The following is a 20,516-nucleotide window of genomic DNA, read 5'->3' on the forward strand; positions in this document are numbered from 1 at the left end:
ATGTTCAAATGTATAAATTCCTTATTTTAGATATTATCCCCTTATCAGATATATCATTTGTGAATATCTCTTTCCATTCTCCCAAATGCAGGTTGTCTAAACTGCTTTTCCTTAACCTTGAACTCTCTAAATGTAAAATAAGAAGGACATCGCTAATATCCCACTTCACACAGTTCCTGTACAACCAAGGCTGTTGTCACTCTAAGGCACTCTTCCAATGCCTTAGACCTTGTGATTACTACTGGGGGAAATGGCATCTCCTTGATGGTTCAAGCCTCAGCTTTTGACACAGTGTCTGGCACGCAGTGCCTGGGTTTCCATTAAAATTGGTTAAATGGGTAAATGAATTAAACGATAATTTTTAAAGAAAGAAATGAGACAGAGAGGTGCTCCACTAGCAAACAGGCAACTTCATTTGACCTTGTGTTTCTCATAGCTAAGACCCCTTCGTCCATACCACCTCTTAAGAGGGACTGCTGAACATCTGAGTACAACAAGCTAATGTGGTATATGAGGGGCACCATCAGTGGCTGGAGAGCTTCAGGCCTTTAACACAGAAAGTGATAAGGAAGAAGAGGGTATGTTTTTAAAGTTGCCATTAACACCATCTTGACAAATCTGTTCATTTGACAAATATTCCTTGAGCATCTGTTATGTACCAGGAATTATTGTTCTGTGTGATGAGGATGTGACTGGGAACTAGAAACCGAGGCAGAGGCAGGGACATTTTGGGTACAGCAGCTGTGATGATCCCTTCATTGCCTGGGGCGACTTAGTGACTAGAAAATGGGATAAATGGAGCTCTCAAACAGGCTGCCATGTAGGTTCACATAGCAATGAAGTGGAATGAATATATTCTTAGCTTCCCAGAAGACGCCAGAGAAGTGTCATGGATGCTGGGAGGGGCTCCAGTCTACATCAACCCTAGGTCTTAACTGAGATTTTTGTGGTAGACGGATGAGGTAGGTGTGATGGAATGAAGGGTATCCTTGACTTGCTTTAAAGGCATGTTTTGATCCAGCCCTACCTCTAGCACTAGTCTTATGGATTAGAACAAATTTCTCAACTATTCTGCATGTGAGTTTATTCATCATATTGTTGGGAACCTTACACCTGGCTTCTAGCTAAAAACATTGCATTGATTACAGGAACCTGTGCGCTCCACAAAGCCAATCGGCTACAGGTAAATGAGGTGTGCATGCGCTCCCCAAGCCAATCGGCTACAGGTGCATGAGGTGTGCATGCACTCCCCAAGCCAATCGGCTACAGGCACATGAGGTGTCCACGAGTACCAGTTGCACCCAAGTAATCAATAAGCGGGCCCTTCTTTGTCTCAAGCTAGCCAATAGCAAGCAACCTAATCTCCTTCCTCTCCCTCCCCCCTATATATATACCCAGTTCGGAAAAATAAAGTTTGCAGCTTGATCAGAATCTTTTGTCTTGCTGCCATTCTTCGCGCCTCTTGTCCCCCCAACTCATTTGTTCTAGGTAGGTGGTCGAGCCCCAGTTGATTGCTCCGCGGGCCGGAGCATCATATAATACTGAGGCAGAAGTGTTTTCCTTCATAAGTTTGTATTAGTTATCTATTCCCATATAACAGGCCACTCAAATAATTAAGTAGCTTAACATTACAATGATATATTTATTCTTTGGGTTTACTGGGGAATGCTTCTGCTTATCTGCTGGGCTCACACATGTGGCTGCCTCTGGTTGGTGGCTTAGCAAGGGTCTCAACTTAGACGAGACATGGTTTTCCACCCTGCACTTCTTCAAGGCATGACATTCTCGGAGCAATGTCTAAGGGTGAAGGAGGAAGCTTCAAGGTCTCTTAATGCTCAGCCTTGGAAGTCATACAATGTCACTTCCACCATATTCTATTGGTCAGAAGAAGTTGCAAGACCAGCTCAGATCCAAAGGGCTGGGAAATATCCACTTCTTGATGGAAGATGATAGGAATTATTGTGGCTGTATTTTTCAGTCTATCATAGGGTTGCCGTGAGGATTAAATGAGACTATGTGAAAGCGCTATTATTGTGATATAACTAGGCATGGTTTCTGATAGCTGTTATGCACATATTGCATTTTTACAACTGCAAAATTCCTCAACACTCACTAAGAGTCAAGAGGTAGTTCTTGATGATATAGCTGATTAGACCATGAATGACCTATTTGCCACCATCAGTGGAGGGAACTGGGGCTACATAAGACACTAGTTAACTCATTTCATGAAGTAATGCTTTAGCTTGCATTGGAAAACCTAGAATCAGATTTTAGAGTACACTTCTTATGCCCTTAGAAATACTTTATCTCAGTAAATGAAACATCCTCCAAAGTTCTTGAGAGGCTGTAGAGGACATCTGGACATTTGTGTGTGTGTGTGTGTGTGTGTGTGTGTGTGTGTGTGTGTGACAAGCCTCTACTTCCCAATTTTTGGTAATAAGAGTTTTGGTCATCTTTTATGGAAAAACCCCTTTCCATAGCGTGCATTCTTGTTGGGACCATCCAGCAAGATTATCTATCATCCCCTGGCCAGAACTGTGGGCAGCTTCCTTAAACTAGCAAGGCCAATTGGACCCTAGCCTTTGAATGTGAACCTCGAGAAGGGTGGCCGAAGGACCAAATGGTTGCAGTCGATTCACTCAGAGTATCATACTGAAGAAATTCTCCATTTGTTGCTGCTGCCACTACTCAGAACTGAGCTATTCTCCATTTTACTACAAGTCAAGTCCAGTGAGCCATCTTATGACCTGATAATACTTTAAGAAGTTTTTAACTTAAATTGTTCAGAGTTAGTTTCCTTGCTTGTCGACAGAACCCTTGCTGACACAAATATTCAGGAGATATCAAGTGATGAGAGTGGCCTTGAACCTAAAATGCCAGAAAATTCCAGTTGCTCAAACCACCACCAATTAACTAGTTATCTTTCGTAATAGTTTTTAGGAAACTGTATAAGTCTCCTTGAATAAGGAATGCAACCTTGTCCTTAAGGATCCCTGGTCCAACTAGGGGAGAACATGTGCAATGACTGTAGAAAAAACAGAGTTCACTACAACAATATAATAAATATCCCAATGGTCAGTACCCCAAAGTGCTCGGCACATAGTAGGTATACTATAATTATATATTACAATTAAGAAATTATTAAATAAATAATTCAGTTAATACGTGCAATAAGAGAGAGATCTCATGAGCTAAAACTCCTCATGAACAAGGAGGAATTTCAGCAGATGCTTTTAGAATAGATAGAGTTCTTTGAAATGAAGAGGAGGGATAAGAGCATTCTCCCCTATGAACTTATTTTGGCTATTTAATAGCCAAATGAACTGCGATAAGTATAAGACAGGTGGCTTCTGAATCATCTGGCATCAATAAAATCTTATTGCAAAGACACGGATTTTCTTTGAAGTTTGTTACTAGTAGCAATCTTATATATGTTGGTTACCTAGATAATGGGAGTATTTCTTATATATTTAAAATGCATTTCCCTTTCAGTAATCAGGTTTGGGCCCCCTTCCCCTGCACATCCTTTATCATTATGATTACCGGTGGAAGTCATGAGACTTACTGCCCAAAGAAGGGAGCACAGGGGCTACAGCTCCCACCCCAGATGAAGAGGATGCGGAAAGTCTTTCTTCTGATAGGGGGAGGAAAGACAAGAAAAAGGGGACAAAGGCAGAAGCAACATTAATCTAAATCTCCCCCTTAGAGGTGAAATCCTGAAAGGTAGTTTAGGAGTTAATAGAAATGTCCAGAAATGTTGGACCGGAAGACTTGCAGGGCACAGAGTTAGCTCTTTGCTTCCTGGGCAGAAGTCTTAGAAAAGCTCTGCATTCAGTTGCTGCTGTCCAACATGTCGCCAGGTGGGGGACTGTAAGTGAGTGCAGAGTGTCTCCCACATTAGTGGAGTGTAGGGAAAGCAGGCCTCTAGAGTTTCCCCAGAGGGTGCAGAACAGTCCAGAAAACCGATGGACAGGACAAACCCTCCCTGGACCTCCAGCAGGCCTGCTTCTCCTGAGCCATGGTCCCTCTGCTCAGACCCCTGTCCCAGTCTGAACAATCCCTGTACCTCTTCCTGCTCAGGGAGCTTTTAAAAAATGCCCTAGTGAAGGCTCCACTTCAGGCTATTTAGATCAGAACCGGCAGGGGTTGGGTCCTGGTGTCATGTCAGTATTTTCTTGAAGCTCCTAGGTCATTCTACTGTATAGCTAGGGTTGAGAATCACTACCTTAAGTAAAGTCTAGTCAAGTGTTTGGAATTAAACATCACTGCCTCACGGAAGCCTTCCTTGATAGGCCCCAACCTAGGTCAAGTCCTCCTTCTACATATCCGCTAAGCAAATACCCAGTATATCTCCCTCTTGGCGTTTAACAATTAGGTCATTATTTATTTCAAGCCTGGCTTTCCCTGCAGACTGCCTGGAGACAAACACTTCTGCCTTGCTCACTAAGGAGCCTATTTCAACCATGCACCAACTGGTCCATAGTCAGTGCTCAGTAAATAATTTCTTGAATGAATGATCACCTTGACTCAAACAAGGGTGTGCGATCAAGGCTCCTATTTATGACTCCACTAAGAGAATTTTTTAACCTTAAACTATACCCACATACAAGTAGTTGTAGGAGTATGATTTTAAATGGGCTCTTAGTTTGGACAACTTTACTGTTTTCTTCTTCACCTTCATGTGTGGTAACACTTCAGCAGGCTCATCATCACCATTACAGTCCTGTGGTCAACACTGTCATTCCCATCTTGCAATTGGAAAGAAGCTCAATAACTTGCCCAGGTGCCTAGAGCCTATTATCTGAGCACGAACAATTGCAAATAAGGAAAATCCCTTTCAACAGGATTCCTGTTTGTGTTGAGCTGTGATTTCTGGCTTAACAACTGGTGGCTGATAGATGGGGATTTTCTGGGGGTCTCCAGTTCCAGTGACCAAGGCCAGGGTGTGATTTCCTGCCCCACTAAACCATTACAGGGTGCAGACGACACTGGGTCTTGTCTATATAAAGATGCCATAAATACTATATTCTCCAAAGTCACCGTGTTTTGCTGTTCTGGAGAAGCAGCCAGTGTGTGTGTGCGTGTGCGTGTGTGTGTGTTTGGGGGAGGTGAAACAGGTTCCTCCAGGAAAACTCCAGTCTCAGCTTTGGGCTGGACAAGAGAACCATCCCTTCACCTCCCCTACCCGAGAGTCCCATGTTCCCACATCCACAGGCCTCTGGGTCAGAATCGCACTCAGTCTATAGGAGTATCCTGGGTCCAGCCCGGGCGTCTTGAACCATGCCTCAGGAAGAGCGGCGGCTGCAGCAGCCTCTCGCCGCTCGGGCGGCAAGTGGCAGCAGCGAAGTCCCTTCCCCCTCCCGCACACCAGCCCTTGCGGCCCCAGGCTCCGGGCCTCCAGCCTCCGCTTGGTGCCCAGCCAGGGAGGCGCAGTGTGGAGGCGCGGGCAGCGACAGGTCTCCTCCCGCGCCGGGCCGCTTGGGCCTCCCGAGCCGCAGTCTCCAGCACGCGTCCTTGATGCAGGTGGCGCAGCCTTCCAAGCGGGCCAGGCTTACCAGATCACGGGAGAGGCTAATCTTGGGTCTTGATCTCCCAGCCGCAAAGCGGGCTAAACCGCTACTCCACTTCTTCCCATTCCTCCAACTCCTCACCCCCAAACGAACAATCCCAGGCCAGGCAGGACCGGATCACCTCTGCCTCCTCCCACTGCTCTAATCCTGCGAGCGAGGGAGGCCCCTGCGCCGAGGCGGTGGCTGGCAAAGGGGAGTGGAAAGGGGGGAAGGATGGGGCCGAGGGGTGGGGTGGTGATGAGGGGGATGTAGGAGGGGGTGTCATTTTCTTTTTCTTTCTTTTTTTTAAAAAAGTATTTCTCTCGCGAGAAACCGCTGCGCAGACGATACTTGAAGAGGTGGGGAAAGGAGGGGGCGCGGGAGCCGCAGCAGAAACTGTGGGTGCCGCGGGCGGACAGGCGGCCACAGCTGGGACAGCTGCGGGCGGAGTCGGGCAGCGGCTGCGGCGGTCAGGACCGAGGGACAGCCACCGCCTCGGGAGCCGGAGCCGCCGCTTTTCCAGTGGGTTCAGCCGAGGTCCCGACAGGGGTCGGGCGGCCACGGGGGCTAGAGTTCCAGCCACGGAGGCGTTTGCGTTTGCGCCGCTGAGGATAGGGACGGGGGTGAGGGGCTGTCCCGGAACGTCCACAGCTGGCGCTGGCCCTCCCCTGCCTGACAGCTTCCTGGCCCGGGTCTCCCGGTGCCGGGCTCCGCGTCAGATGTTTGGGGGGCGGTGGCAGTGCCCGTAGCCGGCCGGGGACGGCGCGGCGGGCTCCAGCCCAGTGGCTTGGGAAGGGGACAGGCTAGGGAGCTTAGGGCGTTCAGAGCGCGCGTCGCGCGCAATTTGTGCCATTAAAATAAACCCAGTGAACTCGCCCCGGGGCTTAGGACCTCTCTGGACACGGGTGCTTTGTGGTGCCCTTTTCAGGCGGCGTCCAGGGGCTCGTGGAGTTGGCTGGATCCCCTGCAGCTGGGGGCCTGGGTTTTTCAGCCAGCTGTGGATCAAACGGTCTTCACTTACCCAAAATAAATGCGCCACGCGCAGGCGGCGCGCGCGGGCTGGGCTCGGGAATGGGGACCACGCAGCTTCAGCATCCCGATGCACTGAGTGTCTCCCCGCCCGGGCGGTTTGTCTGTTGCAGCTGGCACGGGCCGCCTGAAGTGGGAGCAGCGCCTGGAGAAGGCGGGAGGAGCCCGGCCCGGGGGACGGGCGGCGGGAGAGCGGGACCCGGCGGCGCGGCGCGCTTAAGGGCGCAGCGGCGGCCGCGGAACAGCCCCGGGCGCAGCGAGAAGCGGCGGGAACCGGCTGCCGCTCGACAACATGCGGCGAGGGGGGCTGCTGGAGGTCGCCCTAGGATTTACTGTGCTCTTAGCGTCCTACACGAGCCATGGGGCGGATACCAATTTGGAGGCTGGGAACACGAAGGAAACCAGAGCCAGCCGGTCCAAGAGAAGAGGCGGTGGAGGACACGACGCGCTTAAAGGGTAATGGAACGGGTCGGCTCCTTTGGTGCGGGTCTCCCCTCCCTCTTCTCCAGAAACTGACCGGGTCGGCGCACGGTAGGTAAAGGATCCCTGACAAGACCTCCTGGAGGCACCTTAGAAGGGCAAGGGTTACCCAATCCTCAACACGTCCGAGGACAAACACTCTAAGGATTTCTGCCCCAGAGGCGAGGTCATGGTTAAAAGGAATCTTGGACCATTGTTGAGGCAGATTTTGGGAGGCCAGAAGGGTTCTTTGAGGAAGAAGGGGAGGAGCTGCTGCGACTGAGAGAAGAGGAAAAGTCCATTCCTCTCCCTTCACACCAATTCCGGTTGGGTTTAGGGGAAAGTGCTTTTCCTGTGGGCACCTTTGCAGATGCTCCATTTGTAAGGCAGCAGGGAAAGGAAGGGATTCCAATGGCAGACTGTCAAAGAAGACACACAGTTCACAGTTGGCTGTCCTCTACGTTATGCTTATTAAAACCAGGGACTGGTTTTTCTGAGTGGTTCTGCCCTTCAGAGGTCTACACTGGAAGCACAGCAGGGCAAGAGTTTATGAGAACTTGTTTTGGGCTTGTAAGGAGCTCTTCCTTTCACTGCGGCAGTAACCCTGCTGTGACCCACCATTAAACGCGTGTTTTAAAGCAGTTGAGGGTGTGTGTTATGTACATGCAATTGAGCATTTCAGCAGCTGCTTACGCCCCTACTACAGAAAATGTTTCAGCAGGAAATACTCAAATTAGGCAGACTGAGTGTATCACGATTGTCAGTTCCCTGAATTGAAGAAGGGTGGGAATACACTTCTTTTACAGTTATTCAGCTTGAAAAAGAAATCTTCCTGAGATTAAATTCAAGCCTCCATAGAAGTAGCAGGATGGAGCATAAATGACCCATTTTATCTCCTTGGAGGAGCCTGTTAAAAGAACTCAAACAGAAAATACTCAGAGGTTTTCTATTAAGTTCTTATGATTCTCGTTGTTGCCCTTCCTCTCTCTCTCTTTTAGAGTAGTTCCGTAACTTGAGTCTAGGGCTCTGAGTGACCAAGTGATGTTTGCTGGGCTCTGTGGCTGAACATTACACTTATCCTTTGTGTGTGTGTGTGCTATAAGCTGTTTTAATTATATATGTAGTGAAATTTGTGTCTGTATAGCCCAGGTGGGGAATTAAAGGTGCAGTAAACCCACAGACCAAGTTTTGAGTCCTGGTCTAGCCTGGGGACAAGATGATTATCAGAGCCAGCTCTTAGGCTGTGGTAAGATATGCAGGATTTTCTGGCCCTAGGAAATAGTTATGATTGATTTAGTTTCACCGTGGTCTTTGTGGAAAGTAAACCCAAGAATCCCACAGTGTTGGAAAGACAATTTGCTTATCACAGTAAGCTGGACCCTATCAGGGTAGCAGACATTTATTGCTCTGTGTGTGAGGCCCAAGGCTAGTTCTGTAGGGGGACTGAAACTCTGATTTTTCATGTGTTCTCGAAAGGACCTCATTTAGTCCAGCATTTTTCCTTGGAAAACATTTCTGCTATATCTAATACTATCTTAATATCTAAGCTCACTGCTATTGTTGAGAGAGAGAGAGAGAGAGAGAGAGAGAGAGAGAGAGAGAGAGAAGGAGGAAGTGGGGGTTTAATTCTGTGGATGGAACTCTGCAGGGAGACATTGGGCCTGGCCAGACATTTGTCTCATCTCTATGTGCTATCGCCAACCAGTATGTTTCCTGAGGAGGCACAGACTCAGTGTGCAAACAGAAACTAAGCTCTGCTGCTTAACAGCATGTCCACACTTTTCCTCACACCAGCACTTAACTTCTGTTGGGGTTTACATGTTTTATGACCATGGAGAGATTACCCCCTCTGTTCTTAATAGCATTTGGTCACTAAAACAGATGTTACCATATGGCAAACTATTTGTAAAGCCTTCCCCAAAACATAATACTAAATACACCAATCATGACTATTCCTAATTCTCATGTTCTTTTTAAGATTTTACATACATAAAGGTTTTTAAAATAATTACAGCGGACCCTTATAGTATATTATATGTTAATATAATGAACCTTTATAATGGAAGGGTTTTTATTTTTATCATTGTTATGTTATCTATAAGGTTTTTTATAGATAGGTAAAAATGATAATTTTAAAAGATACACAGTTAAAAGGATTTCGCTACCTACCACTCAGAAACTATTTTCTTGTGCATTAAAAAAAACCATGGGCATATATGCATACATATACAAACATATATATGCATAAATAGATATGTATATGTATACACATATATACATATATCCTTTTTAGTACATGGAAGGTACTGCACATCCTATTTTGAACCTTGTTCACTTTTAAATATCTTTAGTGCATCCATGTATTAAATCATGTGGGTATACCTCATGCACTTTCTTGGAATATACAGTTCCTTAATGTGGCTGAAACAGTTCCCTATAGAATCTGTATATCATATTAATTTTTGCAATCGCCAACATTCTTCTATATAACTATGATGTGTATAATATACATGTGCAAGTTGACATGTATATAAATCAATAAAAACAGAATTACTGAGTCAAAAGTTTTCAGATTCACTTTAAACAATTACCAATTCTGATGTTAAATTTGAGTAGCATTTATTTAAAATGTATTCTCTCTGCTTATTGCTATTACAGCCTCACATGAATAAGTCTTTGAACCATGCCCTGCTGCATAAATCATCAGGGAAAGCAGTTACATATTACATTTTTCCAGTTATTGCTGAAAATTTCTATTTTTGCTAGTTAAAATATTACCAACTTTAAAACTCACCTCTTTGACTACAGTAAAACCTGTTTACCATTTTAGTGGAAATGCACCATTTATGAAGTGAAAGTGATTTGTAACCCTAAGTCTGCCTGATGCCCAGTTGGTGGCAGCAACTTTCAGCACCTCACTAATATTTCCTCTAGTTAAAAGGTACTTTAAGCTCATCAGTGTCTGCTGTGCACTGGTCTAGTCTTTCCTACAAATACTGCCTTCTCGTCTTTCTGTGATGGGACAGGTGACTACAGAATTTGCCGTGGTGTTCGTCTTGGAATATGTGTGCCTGCCCTGTCGGCTGCCTCACCTCACACACTGGAGAGGCCTGCCTAGTCCTTCCCGTCTGGGTGTATAGTCCTGGCTTGTCTTCCTCCCCTCCCATCCTGTTGCAGGTGGTTTTTTTTTTTTCCCTTCCCACTGGGCAGCAGAAGTTGTTCCACAGTGGAAATTTAAGCATCCTCAAGTTTCTTCCCAGTTTTTGCTGTGTTTTCTTAGAGTAAATCGCCAATTTCTGTTTTCACAGGATTTTCTTTAATGGAATGAGTGTGGTCCACTTTCTGCAAAGTGACATTTTTCTCAATTTTGAAATGAGAATTTTGCAAGTTTCAAAATGTTTTCAAGTAATAAATACATAGTCATTTTCCTTTGCTTGCGTGTTGCTTTACATGTGCAAAATGACTTTATGAGAAACAATAAAATTTTAGCTTTATTGTTTAAATTTTAGTCCATCAGAAGTTTTCTCAGCCAAATTCTTAACTTGTGTGATTAGGCACAGATTGTGGAAAACAATCCAATTAAAAAAACACACACAACTCGACTTGAAGAGCAGTCGTTACACACCATTTATTTATGATTGTTTTTTTTTTTTGCTTTAGCTCCCAAATACAGAAATAATACAGTTCCCTGTCAAAGGGAAAAAACAGTTAGCGTGAACCCCATTTTCCCAAGTCTCTTATAAGATGGACCGAGAAGTTCTGTCCTTGTTGCCTGGTTTATAAGTGTATGAGACTGGTGGTATTTCACACAATTTGTCCCCTTGTGCGTGATACTTTTTGGTCTTTGTTTATTTGTTTATTTTTTCCAGAGGTCTTGTTCCCAGAAAAATACACATGGAACAGTTCATACACAGGGTAGATTATGTGACGGCAAACTCCTAGGGATTAATTACACAGAAGTCTGTTATTAAAATAAAGAACATTAACAGGGAGCACAGAAAAAGTTCTGTACACTTTATACAGCCCATTTTACTTTACAAAGAGGACTTTAAGGCTCCATCTGAAGTCAGATAGGCTAATAATTAAATGTGGGTAAAAGATTCCTGCAGTGCTATGGTTTGTCCTTGTATTTATTGAAAAAATTATGTAAAATGTTGAGACACCATTGAAAAAGATGCTCTTAAGGAAAAGCCTTCAGCAATCCCACATCTTAAACAAGAAGATGGAGACAAAATATTTATTTATGTGACTCATTTCATAACATTTAAGACATAGAGGTCGTTTAGAAAGATGCATAAGTTGTTGGTATTACTAATTAATTAAAACATGCATTCACCTCTAGTGAGATGAGGTCAGGATGATGGAAATGGAAGTACAGATATCTCTCCAAGCTGATTTGGAATTTTAAAGAAGAGTGAAATGTTTCTTTCTTGTTTTGTGTAGCAGACACTTAAACAGATTATAGTATTATGCCAACGACTCTGATCAAGCAAAACACTGAAGAAATTATTAGGGATTCATACACTAGTTTGCTTTTTCCTACAATCAACCAAGCAACCAACCTAACTAATTTGGGAGTGTTAGCCTTAATTCTCAATGTGAAAATAAGATTTTAAATGTTTTTCTCAAAATAGAAATAAGCTCTACTAACAATTTCTCTGTTTCTAGAAACTAACCCAATAAATGGGCCCATTCAAGCAACTTAGGACTTTTTTCCATGATTTTTTTTGAGAAAGCTGAAATCAACAATATATCAGGCCTGAGGTACATGACAGGCATATGAGAGTTTAATGTTTCAAGAGTGTCAATCGTTTCTCAGCCTTTTGGCTAAGATCAAGTGTAGTATCTGTTCTTATCAGTTTAATATCTGATACGTCCTCTATCCGAGGACAATATATTAAACTAAGAGGACAGCTAGATCAGGAGCAGAACCATAGAAATGAAGATCACATGGAGGGTTAGCAACAGGGGAGTGGGAGAAGGAGAAGGGGGGAGAAGGTACAGAAAATAAGTAGCATAGATGATAGGTAGAAAATAAATAGGGGGGAGGGCAAGAATAGTATGGGAAATATAGAATCTAAAGAACTTGAGACAAATGGTCATAAACTAAAGGGGGGGGAATGGTGGGGGAGGGGGTGTGCAGAGTGGAGGGGAATGAAGGGGGGAATAGAACAACTGTAATGGCATAATCAATAAAATATATATAAAAAAAGAGTGTCAAGGTTGGTTTTCCCATTAGATTAGAAAATCACCAAAGGCAAGAAACATATTGCAAGCATTGAACACTAACTTGCCGTTTGGGTTACCAAAACGTTAATTTATTCAGGAAGCCTTCATTGAATGCCATCCTGAATTTAGCTGCGTGGAGTGCCAGAGATGCACAGCCCATGGCCTACAGGGGCTCAGGGTTTGCTAGCAGAGCCAGGTGCATCATGGGAACCAGGAATCAGCAGAAAGGCTGTAGAGGGCATGGGGTCTAGGACTGAGTGAAAACAAATAAGAATACAATTGTGGCAGTCACAGATGACATTCAGATGACATTTAGGTACCAGGCACGGCTTTCAGCGTTTCATTAATACATATGATACCGCATTTGATGCCCACAACATCTCTATGAAATGAGTTCTTCTGTTATAGCTTTCTTTTACAGCTATGAGAGCTGAGGCACGCAGAGGTTAAGTTTTAAAGACAAATTCTCAACATTAAATTTTATTTCTCCATTAATTTTAGTTATGGTTGTGGTTTTTCATTCCATGGGACTAAAATGTGGGACTACGACATTGTAAAATTCCACCTAAAATTCCTAGTATTTCTCTGTCTATTGACAGGCATCGTTACTAACGTGATAAAATTTTGTCAAACAAGAATATTTATTTAACCTTTCTAATAAAACAGGAGGAATGGAACAATGTTGGAACTGGGGGGGGGCTCTTTGGATGGCACATACCCTGTATTTCAGTTTGACCCCTGACTGCCACTGAGAGTGGTGGGTAACGGTCTTGGGTGCTCTCCTGCACCCCCTGGGCTTCTGCCGTGCAGGCATCTCATTGGGTCCTCCAGAATCTCTTGCTCTCATGTGCTGTGTGAGAAATTTTTCTCAGAATAAAGTTGCAAGAGAGATGAGGCTGGTATGCCTCTTAAGTCCTTAAGACACGATATGATGAGTTTGTGTTTAACTTTTGGAATCATTTTTTATCTCAGTTGCTGTGATGTATAGTTTTTACATTAAGTTGCTGCAATAATGGTAAAGAATAGCAAGCTCTGATATATCGCTCCCTATTGCCCTTCAGATATATTAATTTAACACAAACCTTCTTGATGAGAGATTATACTTTCTTGCCCATTTAACACATGGAGAAGCAGAGGAATGCAGACTTTTAGTAATTACTCCAGAGATGTATTCTAGCAGGGGATAGAACTGAGAAATCTGGCTTCATAGTCTGTGCTCTTAACCGATGTTGTAACAATCTGTTGTAATAAGTCCTATACCTGGTAAGTTTATTCTTTTTTCCACACTCTTGATACTTTCATTTCCCCAACAACTTCTCCTACCACTGCTGTGTGTGTGTGTGGGGGGAACTCAACACTTATTGAAGACAGATGCAGTCATATGGCAAAGGAAGAATCACTGTGGAAATGGGATTAATTAGAAAAGACTTCTCAGAGAATGTCTACCAGGTGTCAGCAGACTGTGGACCAAGCTTCCTGTGTTTAGGAAGAAAGTTTTATGGAGACAAAGCCGAGCCCACTTGCCCACCGATTATCTGTGTGTGCTCTCACACTGCGGGGATGGAGTGGAAGAGCTGAGACCAAGACTGTATAGCCTGGCAACAGAGAAAGTGTGCCGGCCTCTGGTCAGTGTAATGCCTGTTTATTAGGACCGAGAACTTCTTGAAGGCAGGGTTCTCATCTGCTTTATTTATTACTAGGGATACCTAGGAGCTGGGCACACAGTAGGTGTTTAACAGATAGGTTTTGAATGACCAATTCTGAAGGACTGTGTGACTGGGTAAGGTAAATTGTATAAATTAGCACTTGGAGGAGTTATATGAGAGAAAAATTACAATGAAAATGGCATGAAGTGAAGAGAATATGAAGTGTTTGTGACTGAGGGACGCTGAGTGCAGTAGGCAGGGTTTGCACTGTGTGCGGCTCGGGGGCTCGGCTCTGCTTGTGGCCTGTGAACAAGGTGCCCCCGGAGTTGCACCAAGTGCAACCCTGTGAGCCTGTCTGCAGGTAGGGACATTGTCAGGGTGGGAGAGGGACTAACGGACACACAGCGTCACTATCTGATTGTTGTGGAAGGTGACGATGGTGAGTTATTAAAGGATTCTAAGGTGGGAACATGATCAGGTCTTTGCTGCTCTGGAACGGGTGTCAAGGGTAGATGGTTGAGAGAGTAGAGAGACTGGAGACAGGGAGACTTGAGAGGCCAGTGGAGGGGTCAGGGTGGGTGTGGACGATGGCCTAAGCAACGGCAGTGGCGGGGGAGGGAGAGGCCCAGGTGATGTTCCAGGAGTAACGGGTGGTACTCCCACGCGGTTGTGAGAGGCAAAGGGGGTGGGCACCGAGGATGCTTCCACCTCCTGACATTATTAAAACTTCCTACATGTAAAAGTATTGTAGTACCATTAATAAGAAACAAAACCATTCCTAGTCCCTCTACTAAAAGGAAACAAGCTATTTTCACGTGTGAGAGTTTTGGTTATCTTATTGCTATGTAACAAATTACCCCCAAACTGAGTGGCTTAAAAGAACAACCATTTTATTATTTCTTATGATTCTGCAGGCTAGGAATTTGGACAGGACCTAGTGGGGAACCTTGTCTCTGCTGTCTACAGGGTCACTGGGGCTGGAATGAGCGAGAGGCCTTCTTCACGTGTGTCTGGTTCTGTGATTGTGGACTGGCGCCTTCAGGCCTGTTTACTTTGGTGTGGTTTCACTAAATGGACAGATAGAGGAGGGGAGCAAAGGAAGCAAAGGGTCACTGGTCTGACTGTGTTGGGGGACTTCCAGGTTTTAAAGCTCTCTCCTATGTGATCTCCTGCCTGGGCCTGCCCCTGGGGATAGAGCCACATAGGGTGTTTTTTCAAATGGGGATACTGAGCCACAGGTGCGGTGAACTGGCCTTGCCCAGGGTATCTGTTGGGGCTGGATCGCGAGCAAGAGCCACATGCTTTAACCTCATGTTGAGTGCAGAACTGACTCAAATGGCTACAAGCTGGCTGGGAGGGCTCAGTGGGCCCATGTGTTCATATTGCTGGCTGTGTCCCTCAGTTTTCCTTCACATAGTCTCAGATTGTCCCCCTCTCCACATGGCCCTGTCATATGGAGACTCCAGCAGCATAGCCAGACTTTTTACATAGTAGCTCAGGATCCCAAGGGCATGAAAGTGGGAGCTACCTGACTTTCCTCAAACTTAGCCTGGAACTGCATGCAAAGTCGTAGGCCATGCCCAGGTTCAAGGCTGTGGACAAAAAGCCCTACTTCTCTTTATCTATTTATTTATTATTTAAAACACTTTCTATTGTTGTTCAGTTACAGACGTCTCCACCTTCCCCCCATTACTCTCTCCTGCCCTGCACACCCCCACCTTCTAGTTTCAGTCCTTCCCCCTTCCCCGCCCTGTTGACTTTGTCTCTGGGTCCTTTACACACGTTCCTTGACTTGACCCTTCCTCTTCTTTCCCCCGTTATCCTCTTCCTCCTCCCCTCTGGTCGCTGTCAGTTTGTTCTTTATTTCCAAGTCTCTGGGTCATTTTGCTCACTTGTTTGTTTTGTTGATTAGGTTCCACTTATAGGTGAGATCATATGGTATTTGCCTTTCACCACCTGGCTTATTTCACTCAGCATAATGCTCTCCAGTTCCATCCATGCTGTGTCTCAAAGGGTAGGAGCTCCTTCTTTGTCTCTGCTGCATAGTATTTCACTGTGTAAACATGCCACAGTTTTTTGATTCACTCATTTACTGATGGGTACTTAAGCTGTTTCCAGCACTTGGCTGTTGTAAATAGCACTGCTATGAACATTGGGGTGCATAAGCTGTTTTGAATTAGTGATTCGGGATTCTTAGGGTATATTCCCAGCAGTGGAATCACCCGGTCAAAAGGCAGTTCCATTTTTAGTTTTTTTGAGAAAATTCCTTACTGTTTTCCACAGTGGCTGCAGCAGTCTGCATTCCCACCAACAGTGCACTAGGGTTCCCTTTTTTCCACATCTTCACCGGCACTTGTTTGTTGATTTGTTTATGATGGTGATTCTGACCCGTGTGAAGTGGTATCTCATTGTGGTTTTAATTTGCATCTCTCTGATGGCTAGTGATGTTGAGTATCTTTTCCTATGTCTCTGGGCCCTGTGTATGTCCTCCTTGTGAAGAGCAGCATGTGTCTGCAGGAAGGGGAGGAATTTGGGCAAACATCTTTGGAGACTGGTTTTCAAAGTGAAGGAAAGGTCTTTTGAGAAGAACTGATGTTTTCAGTTTTAATTCTAAGTTGATCAGCTTAGTTCCCTACTAAAGATCTTTCATGGTATTTTGCTACTGTGACCGCATAATGAAAAATGAACAATGTGTCTCCATGTTCTGTTAGGTCACATGTAGCAAACACAGGGCCCGCAGGACTGAATCCCACCCTCCACCTTGTTTTATCGGGCCCAGCACCTTGTTTCGACCCGGTGGCAGGGCGGAGCTCTCACTTAACTATTAAGGAGTAGTTACATTTACACAGTCCTAAAATTACATTCGGCCCTTTGAAGGCAACTGCGAGGCTGATGTGGCCCCAGGTGAAAACGAGTTTGACGCCCCTGTGTTAGGTGAATGTTAAGGGCCTGTTCTTAGTTTGTCCACAGTTCCATATTTAAAGAATTCACAAACCCTAGTAATAATATTACAGTTCTAATAAACTGGCCAATTTTATTTTGTTTATATATAAAAATCATGAAACTCCTAACTTCCCCCTTGTCCTTTAGCTTCTAAGAAACTCAGGAAGAACTTAATTTTTTTAAAGTATATTTCATTGATTATGCTATTACAGCTGTCCCATTGTTTCCTCCTCTTTATTCCCCTCCACTCTGCACCACCCCCTTCCACCAGCATTTCCCACCCTCACCTTTAGTTCATGTCCATGGGTCGTAGGTATAAGTTCTTTGGCTTCTTTGTTTCCTATACCATTCTTAACCTCCCCCTGTCCATTTTGTATCTACCATTTATGCTTCTTATTCCCTGTGCCTTTTCCCTCATTCCCTGCTGATAACCCTCCACGTGACCTCCATTTCTGTAATTCTGTTCTCAGGAACAGATTTAATGTACAGTCACTGTAAGTTATTATTTAAGGTATTTGGTTTGTTTTGCCTTCCTTTTATATGGGATTTTACTTTTTCAATTTCTATTAATAGCCTAATTTTTATATATCTGTTGTTGTAATTTACCTCAAAAGTTTTATTTTTAGAATCAGGGGTTATAATTAATAAATATACAATGTATAGTTGCCAACAGAATTGGTGCTGTAGGGAGCTGAAATCTATTCTTTTTGTCATAAATGGAGTAGCCACATTGCTAATAGAATAAAACTGGCTGAGGAATACAAGTTTTTATCGTAGATTCAGTACCATCAAATTCTAGCTTGAAGTTCTTGTGACTTTACCGGTTTCACAATTGGCTTTTTTGTCGCAGCTATTGCTGAATCCATGTATCAGCACCCTCTGATCGGAAAGGAGAGAGGGCGACTTCCAGGTGAAGACGTGTCCGCACGTCAGGTGGGCTCCGAGCGGGAGAGCTGCTCCGTTAGACGAGTTATACTTGGTTCAGAGTTCGGAAGGGCTGTGAATTCCTAGACCATCAGTCATACTTACATTCACATATAAGTATCCAAACACATTAAGTCCAAATATAGTACCACCATTTCATGATGTTGGTGCTGGGAGACAGGATTTATGTCTGCCCTATAGACCCATTGTGTCTGCTGTCGACTCCTGAAGTTCGTGGTTTTGAACTCAACTATTCTGATATCTCTATTAATAAAGAGGATATATTCTGGAGACAGGTTTTCGTTTTGTTTTCTTTTTCATCTTCTCTTCCTCTTTTTCCTCTCTTCCTTCTTTGTTATCAATATCTTCTCCTTTTTACTCTGCTTTATCATCATCATCCCATCTCATCTTTTCTTTCTTTTTGCAATTTCATCAGCTGAGCTTCAAATAAAATAAGGATGAGAGGTATAAATAAGGGTAAAACATTAAGAAAATTAAATTCTAAGTAAAATGTTAAATTTCCATCTGGGGTTTTGGGGGTGTTCAAAAAAAAACAGGGGTCAGGTTTTTGTTAGGGGAGAGAAGGAGAAAGATGGAGAGAAGCAGCTGAAGATAGTTGGGAGAAAGTTCTGGAGTGAAGTATCCGGTCAGCCCGTGACCTGGGCTGGACACAGCAGGTGCCGGGGTGCTGACGGATACTAATGACCGCTCCCTCACCCCTGGCAGGCTGAGTGCTAGGTGACCTGTGGCCTTCACCTGATTGTTCAGGGGACCAAGGGCTTTTGGAGGAGCGTCATGGCATGAAAGAGGGATAGACACCCGAATGCCAGAAAGGATTCCTGTACAAAGAAATTGGAGGAATTCAGTTTCCTCCAATCAGATCAATCCATCATTTATTATTATGCACCTGTGTATGGCACTACGTAAAGTTTGGTGCAGCCTGCTCGCCTCATGAATAATGGTTCATTGTCTGCCATTTCCCTGACTCATTTGATGCTAATTTATTGTTGTGTAATCAGACCTTAATAGGTGCCTTTGATGAATAACCTCTAAAGACTCTTTTGTTTTTAACTTTTTTCACATAGGAAACATGACTCAGACCCTTCTCTAGTGTCAGGCCATCCATCTTTGTAAAAATATTACAAGTTAGCACGCTTGTAGGACAGACATTAAAGATTTATAAATGCTGAAACCAAGGCCCAGAGAGAGTTCATTGAAAAGTCCTCCAGTTACTTATTTTTTTTCCTCTATGAACTAGGAAGGTGTGGAAGCTGAGTGATACGGTGGCAAGAGCTGATTTAAGTGGGCGTGTGTCGTTGCATTGGAGACGATGCCTCTTCTTCATGCTCATACCCTAGATGGGGTGATGAGTATCTGCAAGTTCTCAGCTGGGCTGCCAATAAACACACCTGTTTCCGGGAGCACAGGCATTTTCTCGTTCTCACTGATTGGGCCTCAGGTAGAGCGATCAGTCTCTCAGTGGTCAGCCCTAGTGGGAGGCCGGGCACCAGAGTTTTAGCTCCTCAGTGCCACCTTGCAATCAGTGGAAGTCTCCGGATTAGGTGGAGTTCAATTAGATGGGGCTTTTAAAGGAAGGTAGGTATCAGTGGGGGTAGCAGGGAGGGGCTGGGAGGCGGAGCAGAGGGAGTTTTTCTTAGAGTCTGAAGGGTAACTGCCCCCCACCTCCACCCCACAGTCTCACTTCCGATTAGCAGTTAGAATGTGAAATGTTCCTGGGAATGGGCCATGGCAGTTCCAGGTCTGTAGACTTGGACTCCTGTTAAAACTTGCTGACTCAGTTATCCAAACTACTAATTTACACATTTAGAGTCTGTGTAATAAGCATGCCAATGAAGAAAAAGCTCAAATTCTTCTCTTTTCTTCTATATCGTCTCTCCCAGTAATTCTGCAGAACATCTGCCTAATATAATCGACAACTATTTATTAAGCATTAGCTGTGTTTGAATTGGACCTAATGCTTAATTCTCAGAGTGAACACCCTGTCTCAAGCCTGTTGATATTATGATCTTCTTTCCAACGATTGTAGACAGAACTGTATTGGTAATGTCTTTCTATGCCTTTGCTGATGAGGTTAACGTCTGAGATGATGTGGACAAGTGCTCTGCAAGGAAGGACTTGACAGGTACCCTTTCAGGTGGACAAAAAGTTTTGAATCTCTCATGGACTGCTGCTGCTTCACACCCCAGAGTTTAGGCCATTGACCTCAGGTTTGCAAATTTTATATCCCATTACCACCCTGTGAGCTCTATGCTCTCCAGGGCCACATAGCTGATGTTTTAGCTGGAATCTGAGAAAGTGTCTGAACACTTCCTGAAGAGTTGGCGAGGAGCAATTTGGCAGGTCAGTCGTAAAAACCCAGAGCTAGTGGCTGGGGTATACGTTCCAATTACCTTGCACTGTTTCCTATTTGAGCCTGGTTGTGGGTAGCTGGGTAGCGTGGTATGGCTTGTGGGACCGGCTGTATTTGAAAGAACCGAGGAGTCATTTTCAATGAACACGAATAAGCATTGGCCATGTTTTCAGGGAGGCTTGAGAGTGCGGACATAGACATGCCTGGGGTCTGTTAGGAAGGGACCTCAGACAAGTGGCTTGACCTGTCTGAGCCTCAGTTTCCTCACTTGTAAAACAGGATTGTAATGCCCTTCCGTCTTGTCCTGAGGTTTAATGAAGTAATACATTTCCAGCTCCTACTACAGTGCCTGGTGTGTTCAGCTGT

General features: G+C 44.5%; 1 protein-coding gene and 1 pseudogene across 1 annotated transcript in view; both read left to right on the forward strand.

Annotated features, from left to right (window-relative positions):
- Positions 1-6,846: 6,846 nt before the first annotated feature.
- The window catches only part of FBN1 (fibrillin 1), a 228,301-nt gene continuing 214,631 nt past the window's right edge, over positions 6,847-20,516 (forward strand). The window contains exon 1 of the mRNA XM_037156471.2: positions 6,847-7,034. Within this exon, the coding sequence (XP_037012366.2) occupies positions 6,871-7,034 (164 nt within the window). The 5' untranslated portion in view covers positions 6,847-6,870. The remainder of the gene's footprint in view (positions 7,035-20,516) is intronic.
- Positions 11,845-11,973, forward strand: LOC119057645 (uncharacterized; annotated as a pseudogene).

This window comes from Artibeus jamaicensis, unplaced genomic scaffold (genome assembly GCF_021234435.1).
Source record: "Artibeus jamaicensis isolate MK-2021 breed Jamaican fruit bat unplaced genomic scaffold, CSHL_Jam_final contig_548, whole genome shotgun sequence".
In the NCBI taxonomy this organism is placed as follows: Eukaryota; Metazoa; Chordata; class Mammalia; order Chiroptera; family Phyllostomidae; genus Artibeus; species Artibeus jamaicensis.